Raw genomic sequence first — 8,206 nt, forward strand, 5'->3', positions numbered from 1 at the left:
GAAAAACATTTGCTTACAGTTCTTATCTGCTGTTGTCTTTTCTTTGCTATAAAGTAATGGTTTTTGTTGGAGTGAGCCAGCTTTTTTCTCATTTATATAATGCTTAATATTTGTCTTTATGTTAGCAAGATATCTGTGTATAATTTGGAGGCATAATTCTGATAGGTATAATATTATTAATATCCCCCTCCCCAAATAATCGAGCTTGAAACGCGGTATTTTTAAATACCGTACATTTGTACTACATGTAATTGCGTAAGCTAAGCGCCGTTGTTATTGATGTTCTTCCCAGGTTTGTGTTGCTTATTCAATGAAGAGGCTTTTGGAGTACATATGTGATTACTGGAACATAATTGACATACTCATACTATCCATCTTCGCTGTGGAGTAATACTTCAATTCCCTGATAGAACTCAGGAAATTGGCAGGATTTTTCTTGCCTTCGACTTGTCCTTTTGCTACTTCAGATTTCTTCATACCTTTATGATTTCTAGAAGACTTGGACCAAAAATCATAATGGTCTTCAAAATGGTAAGCTGTACATGACCCATCACACAGTTTCTCAAAATTATCAGCACCGGTATAATGCTACACCCTCTAAAAAGACATTGCAGTATAGGGCCTAATATATAACATCGAGAAATTTCGAAATTAGAAACGTAGAAATTTTGCAAGCTTTGTCATTTAGCACAAAGGCCCTGTGGATTGCAAGATGGAAAGATACTGCATTCTTCATTAGCTTGATATTCGATTAAAATATTTGAATAATTAGTCTAGTAAAATATTGTGGAAGGATACAAATCAAATTTGGGTTATTATGTAAACATTACAAATATGCCAAAAATCATGTTTGAAACAAATTAACTAAATTCATTGAAAGATTATAGAATATGGCTTCAGCCACAAAAGCTACAGCAACAATCCTCTGCGATCGCGTATTTCACGTGATGCGATTGAGTCATCATGCGAAGGCACCTATGGGCTTGGAAGACTTGGTCGGCGAAGGTAATCCCCCGTGGGAAGCTATGACCGTCCGTGTTTCTAGCACTCGAGGGGTCGATGGTTCAAAACCGCATCCGAGAAAATGAACATATTCTTCATCTTCTTCTTTCCTTCAAAAAGCCTCCGCGAAGTTAGGTTTAATGAGTTTCTCCCACACGATCTGAATTATCCACCGTGATGGGGGAGTAACCCTAACACCCAACCCTGCTTTTAGCTATCGGAAGTTACAGAAGAAACGAAAAAGGAGAGAAGATGAACAAAGAAGTCGCTTGGCACCCCGGAATTCGAACCTGCGACCCCGCATGCCAAGCACACGATCACCGACCGGTAGCCACACGGGTAACGCTGCCCGGGCAGCGATTCCGTGAGCATATAGCACTTTGGGTGATTGCGTCATCGCAGACCCTGCGATTCACGCATGCGCAGTGGTTTTCATCGTGGTATTTTGTGGTATTTATAGGCACTTTGGAGAAATCAATGATCGTGATGGAGAAAATAGTGCATCGTGTTGGAAAATTCATTTCGCATTGGATTGGATAAATCATTTCACATTGGATAAAATTTTATTTCTTTGCGTGCCAAATATATTTACCTATAAATTGGCGGTCAAATAAACCAAGAAGAGAAGAACATGGCAGCCGTGTACGATTATTGGAATTGTTATCATTTATTTCTATCTCTCTTATATTTTTTCAGTTTGCAGACTTAGGACTCTTCATAGTTATCATGTTGTTTGTTCTACTTGGTTATGGAATCGCTGTTCAAGTTGTCCAGTACCCTCGAGCAAATACTGACTTCATGTCAACCATGACATCAATATTTTACCGACCATATTTTCAGATATACGGGGAACTTTTTCTCGAGGATATTGTAGGTGAGAAAGCTATTCAATTTACGCCGAGGTGTTACTCTAAAAAGCCTAAGTAAGCTACTTTTAAACAAATCTAGAAAATTTAACGTGTTGAATATCCAGGAGAAGACAGTGACATGAAAACTGTATGATTGAATTAAATGATTCTAGTCGTCTGTGGATGTTTTTCTTGTTAGCGATAAAAAAAAGAAGCGAAAGTATACTATAACTTGTTTTTAATTTGTGTTCAATAATAGCGAGCCCATCTGATGGAACATGCACCAACAACCACACCGATGTAGAACTTGGAATGCCAATGTGTCCAGAAAACACAATTATCGGCGTTCTCCTTCTGGGCCTGTACATGGTTATCAGCAATGTGTTACTTCTCAACCTCCTGATTGCTATGTTTGGGTAAGGGTATCTGAAATTATAAATTAGTATAGCAAGGTATTTCAACTTTTATTTGCACTTTTCCCAGATAATTTCCTTTCTCAGTCATGTTTTGAGACGCTGATATCGGTAATTCTGTGAGTTCTAGAGTTGCCTGCAAACAGTTGAGACAGTTTGGAGAATTTAGCATGTTTAGTACCGTACCATCACAGAACTACAATAATTTATTGGAAGGGAAACTCATTACGTAGAATGTGCCTTGAAATTCGAAGTAAAAAACCTGTGAAAAAACCAAAATAACAGGTCGTATATATATATTCGTCGTCCTAAATCTTTACCTGTTTTAACCAGTCAATTGCACAATAGCACCAAATCCTATTGTGCTATTGATTATTTAAACAGGTGAAATATTAGGATGGTGAATATACATGACCCGTAATTTTCGTTTTTCACAGGTCTTTCTGCTTCGATTTTGAAGGCACTATCACGTAACATACGCATATTTTGAGGGGAGATTTGGGGGGCGCGAGCCCCCCCCCCCCTCCCCCGGGTGAAAGCAAGGGGCGGCTGAAGATGAAGGGGCGGCAAGAAGAATTATTACCAATCACTAATTCCGGCCTGAATGGAGTTAGCCCATAGACATACTTGTTTGTCTCGGCCTGTCTGGGAGTTAGTTGAGCCAATGCGCCATCAACGCAATTATAAGAAAACTCTATAAGAGTCTTGGGTCCGTATGCACAAAAGGGTTAGACCGTGTCTAAAGTTAGACCAGGTTTAAGTGGAATTTAGTTCCATCAGGCATGGTCCTTTACTCTTATTTCCTTCCTAGAGTAGCAAGTAAATTCTAAAGATTTAAATGCAAAGTTCAAAAATAATACAAAATAACTTATGCAAATGTAAAGGAAAATGTCCTTTCTCCTGGGATTAAATTCCACTTAGACCAGGTCTAACTTTAGACCCGGTCTAAGTCTTTTGTGCATACGGACCTTGAAGACTACCGAAGGTGGGTTTTCACTGAAGACCAATACGCCCAATTAGATGTATTTGTGCAAAAGTGCCCTTAAAAGCATCCAATGGGTGCTTTTCGCGATGGGTTGCAAACACAGCAAAAAATAGGTGTAGAAAAGTCAGCATCCGAAAGTCTGCTGCTACATCCACGTACATTTTTTTCGAAGACCTCCCGGGCTTTTACTCTCCTGCTACAATCACTAATCATTTACTTTTTTGTGTTATTACAAATATTAGTTATTCCTGTTTCTTGTTCCTCCAGGAATACGTTTCAAAATGTTGAAGAGGAGACCGACGTTATTTGGAAAAACCAATTTTATTTCATCACGATGGAATATTTTACAGGACCAATATTGACACTGCATTTCTTACTGCCGTGGATTATTATCGATGGCCTATCATGTTTGATGCATTTTAAAAAGAAGTCAGGTTTGACGTTCTTACGTAAATTGCGTGAGTGTTCAAAAAATTTACATGACGTAGTTTAATGAATGTCTTTCTAATTAAATATTTAAATCCATAACATCTACTCACAGTGATTTTGACCACTAGGACTACAAATGTCAGCCTCGTCGCCTTGATTTTACTAATCGGCAAAACTTGATAAAGTTCTATCATAAATTCTTTAGTGTTGGGGTGAACTTATTCGCGTTCAATGACTCATTTTATCATTTATCTCAGAACGGGAGGTGAAGCCAAGGGAGGCGGCACAATTGAACAAATTAGAAGAGGCAGTGGCTTACAATTACGTCATTAAGAAACGACGAAGTGGTTGTGAACGCGTTTGTCGATGTTTCCACCACACGGAAATAAGGTGAGAATAAATATGATTTAAGAAACAAGACATTCCAGACAAAATTCATGTCTGTTCAATCTTACAATGTTTTTCGCATATTATAATTTATGATAGGCTATCATTTTAATTATTACAAAAATAATCGAACAGAATAAACTACTTTTCGAAATCGCGGCTTGACAGCACAATCAGTTACCGAATCCATTTTAACTTGAATATTTTCTAGTTCGCGAATCCATTGTTATATCGGATGAAACTTAGCTGATAAATAGTGGATGATCTTAGTCATTCAGTAGTTTTGGGAATTTAATCAAATACTGGAACTTTATTTTTGCAACTTTACGACGTTGTGTCTCGGACCACCAGACTTCATCAGGCAACTAACCCGCTGGGCTGGTCACGTGATAGATGGCTGGGTATCGTCCCGATGGCCCGGTCGCATGTATGAGATAAGTTAAAGCGGAGTCTCCCTTTCTTGTTCAGTGATGGTTGCTCAATGCGCTCCCAAATGGCTTCTTTTATGCCTCTCCTCAGCGGCTTATGTTGGAGAAACCAAACAGGCTCTTAAACCCGTATTGGCCAACAGAGGAGATTCAGTACCAACGAAGCGCAAAACTCCGCTGTGTACCTCCATCTAACGGATAACTGGACACTCAATCTACAACGAGGAAGTCGTTATTCTGGATAAGGAGGAACAGTGGCATTAGAGAGGCATAAAAGAAGCCATTTGGGAGCGCATTGAGCAACCATCACTGAACAAGAAAGTGGGACTCCGCTGTAACTTATCTCATGCATGGGACAGGGCCAGCAAGGTGATACCTAGCCATCGTGACCAGCCCATCGGGTCAGTTACCTGATGAAGTCTAGTGGTTCCAGACGCAACGTCGCAAAGTTGCAAAAGGTAAATTCCAGTATTTGATTAAATTCCAAAAAAGCTTAGCTGATGTGCAATGCATTTTGGGCAGGTTGACAGCTAAATGTACCATGCAGAGTATCGGGCTGAAAACACGATTATAGCTTAATATCCCATGATGCAATGGCAAACCATCGCATGATCTGATCACATGCAAATAAGGGCATGACACATCCATATAAGGGCATAAAGCTGTCACAGATATATAAGTCAAAGGAGTTACATAAAAAGCATAACTTTGCTCCTATCGTAATTAATTCGTCACCCGCAAGAAGTTTTTGCAACTTTTAACCGTTTGTCATACATTGCCTCGTTTAAAATGTCCCCTTTTCTTGAATGGATATGAAAATATAAATATTTAAGTTACATTTAATGTATAAAATACATTGTTGTCATTCACCAATTAATTGTAATTAGTCATTAAACGTATACGCCAGTATGTCTAATTTTTTCATGATGCGGTCATGTCTACAGTAGAATTCATCTCGACCTTTGCAGGACTTAAACCCCATTAAAAGCTATTAAACCAAGATAACACTCATTGAAACAGCTCAACTGATTAAATCGGATCTTCTCTGGTTGTGCACATGTGTCTGTTTTATATGTGCGGTATCGCTATAAGGTGCTATAATACAGCTTCAGTTGGGTAACTGATTATAAAGGAAACGCAAGGAAACAATGGTATTGGACCTTTGTTCACGAAATGAGACAATGGCCTGCTTTTTGTTAACCAGCATTCTTGAAAATGAGCAACATAATGATTGTTGACTTAACACGGTTTGGAAATAATTTCATCATATTTTTGGTGCTATCTGTCGTTTACATATCCTTCCTAAAACACAAAAGTGCGACTATTTCCAAACACCTAAATTAGCTAAAAATTTAGGACATGTTACAAAACTATATTTTCTAGAATTTCATAGAATAGTTTAAATGTAGCTTGTGCCGTTTTTTGTGGCATCCTTCAGAACGGAGCGGTCCGTTACCAATATAGCTCAATATTTTCGGTCAAATCTCCATTCAATTAACACGGGGAGCGCTATAGCTATGAGCTAGCTATGCTTTGCCCTCACTCATATTCTACGAAAGTGCGACTATTTCTGAACATCTAACCTAGCTGTAATTTTAGGTCATGTTAGAGAAATATATTTGCTAGAAGTTTGGAGAATAGTTTAAATATTGGCCGGTTATTTTTCACACAGTGATGTTAACTAGGCAAATGCAATATACTTCTAACATACACTATTTGTAAAGGTCGCGCGTCAATGGTGAGAGCACTGTGTATTGTGTATAGGAAAACGGACAGTAACTGCAGTATGTGAAACATTTTTCTCCATTCAAAATTGACATACGACACGTGATACGCCAGTATGTCGAATAATAGTTGAATTCATATCCATATTGGCCACACAGCCGCGATATACCAAAATAGTGGTGTATGTCACATATAATTGCGACATAGTGGCGTATGTCACTGATACGCCACAAAACAAGGGGAATGTTGTACACAATAGTTCCATTGAGTGAGATACGTCAAACCTAATTAGTGATAATACTTTATTAATTAATGACATGCATGTCTTGAAAGTTTGTCAGAATGTAGAGCTTTATACATAGATTATGAAACTTATGAAAGATTATTATCTCATTTTGTCAAAAATGGCTGATACGCCACTATGTCTTGGGAGCGACGAATTGTATACAAATTTGTTGTTATTTGGTTCTCTTGTGCTTTTAATATCGTATCTTTCAGCAAACAAAGAATTATGGATAAATTGAGCGAAACTGAAAACCAAACAAAGCAAAAGGTACGTCTATTTTGAATGGTAATTTGCACCGCATGCGCTATATAATATCTTTAAAATAATTCAGACATGCTATGACCACATACCCTAGAAAAGTGTCTGTGCTATTACTCGGGGATTCAGCACTTATTTCTTTGGATTAACAAATATGCTGTTTAACCAAATGAAACACACCCGAACCCTAATCCTTTAGTTGGCCCGTACTGGCCGGCAATAAAATAGCAATTTAGATAGCCTTGATTTTGGCAGGGTATGTTAGTTTACTAAAGTACATAACAATCGTGTAAACACAGAATTTTGAAAATGATTGAGGGTGTCCTCCTCAGCAAATGTTATAATATGGCTTTAATATCATATTCATAAGTAATATTTCTCTTAACTCTTTTAGGAGAGACGAGACGAGAGCCAGGAAACCGGTGTGTTAAGTAGTTTAACTCATATACTTTGGCCAGAGGCAGATGCATACGGCACAGGTTTTTCCCTGTAATACGCTCTATAGGATTAATCTTTTCGCTCTTTAAACATCGCCATCTATCAGTATAAACGATTTACGTCTAATTGCCTTCAATCTATAGTTAGTGGTCGTTCATGATTATAACCGCGTAGAACCTTTTGTTACTTAAGGAAAGTGCTCTATAGGCCTATGTGATTGATTGCAAATCGATAATTCGCGGCTTGGCGACTGATTGTAGATCACTATGAATCGGAGGAGCCTTTTGTAAGCTATTTACAATAGCTACCTTCTGATTACGTTTCCATATCAGGCCAAAAGGATGTATGCTTTGTGTCAGATGTATGTACTGTACTTCTTTTGTCGTGGTATGAAATTAGAGACCAAAAGTCCCGAAGCTTTATTCTAAAAAGTACAGATAAAACGCACTCTTCTTTTGGATTTTTGAGACAAGAACTATTTTGTGTGCAAGATAACACAGATAGATTTTCTTTGGAGACTTTAAATTAGGAAATCTGTACCATAAACTAATCAATGGCTAATATAGTTATATACCCCTAAATTAAACATACCAGACGGTCTAAATGAATTTCGGAATATTCCTAACAAAGAAAAAGCACTTTTAATCGTTTCTGCGATTCATGGAAGCCGCCATGATAGCTGCTTGCGAATCCTTTCTGCCACAAGCGGTAGTGTAACCTTTCAGGGGGCGCAACACTAAATCACTACGCATTTTATGTAAGAACGAAATTCGGCTAATATAGTCCACAGTGAGTATGAGATTGTAGCGACCATACCTACCGACATGTTCACTTTAAATCACTCAATATCAGCTCATATGAATTCGACAAGTGTCTTCAATGATAACATGCAGAAAAAACCGGACATTTTATCTCAAAAGCAATTCTCTGTGGCGGATGAAGACAACTTCCGATTTTGAAATGTGAGTGGTGAATTTAGTATATTTTTAGGCCATATTTTTTGCACC

The 8,206-nt window shown here is 38.0% G+C and overlaps 1 protein-coding gene across 1 annotated transcript; it reads left to right on the plus strand.

Moving 5' to 3' along the window:
* The first annotated feature begins 442 nt into the window (after window positions 1–442).
* LOC140143707 (transient receptor potential cation channel subfamily M member 5-like) lies at window positions 443–7,606 on the plus strand. The gene is made up of 7 exons (XM_072165520.1): window positions 443–531; window positions 1,699–1,876; window positions 2,110–2,266; window positions 3,516–3,706; window positions 3,935–4,067; window positions 6,716–6,770; window positions 7,156–7,606. The coding sequence occupies exons 1-7, from the start codon at window positions 484–486 to the stop codon at window positions 7,252–7,254; spliced, it is 861 nt and encodes a 286-aa protein (XP_072021621.1). The 5' UTR covers window positions 443–483; the 3' UTR covers window positions 7,255–7,606.
* Window positions 7,607–8,206: the final 600 nt, after the last annotated feature.

The sequence above is a fragment of the Amphiura filiformis genome, unplaced genomic scaffold (genome assembly GCF_039555335.1).
Source record: "Amphiura filiformis unplaced genomic scaffold, Afil_fr2py scaffold_26, whole genome shotgun sequence".
Taxonomy (NCBI): domain Eukaryota; kingdom Metazoa; phylum Echinodermata; class Ophiuroidea; order Amphilepidida; family Amphiuridae; genus Amphiura; species Amphiura filiformis.

What these genes read in the sequence shown, in the direction of transcription:
- LOC140143707 (XM_072165520.1), top strand. Translation starts at nt 484, where the DNA reads ATGATTTCTAGAAGACTTGGACCAAAAATCATAATGGTCTTCAAAATG. An exon ending in GACGTTCTTACGTAAATTGC is followed by an intron (nt 3,707 to 3,934) that starts GTGAGTGTTCAA and finishes CATTTATCTCAG; the next exon opens with AACGGGAGGTGAAGCCAAGG. An exon ending in TTCCACCACACGGAAATAAG is followed by an intron (nt 4,068 to 6,715) that starts GTGAGAATAAAT and finishes CGTATCTTTCAG; the next exon opens with CAAACAAAGAATTATGGATA.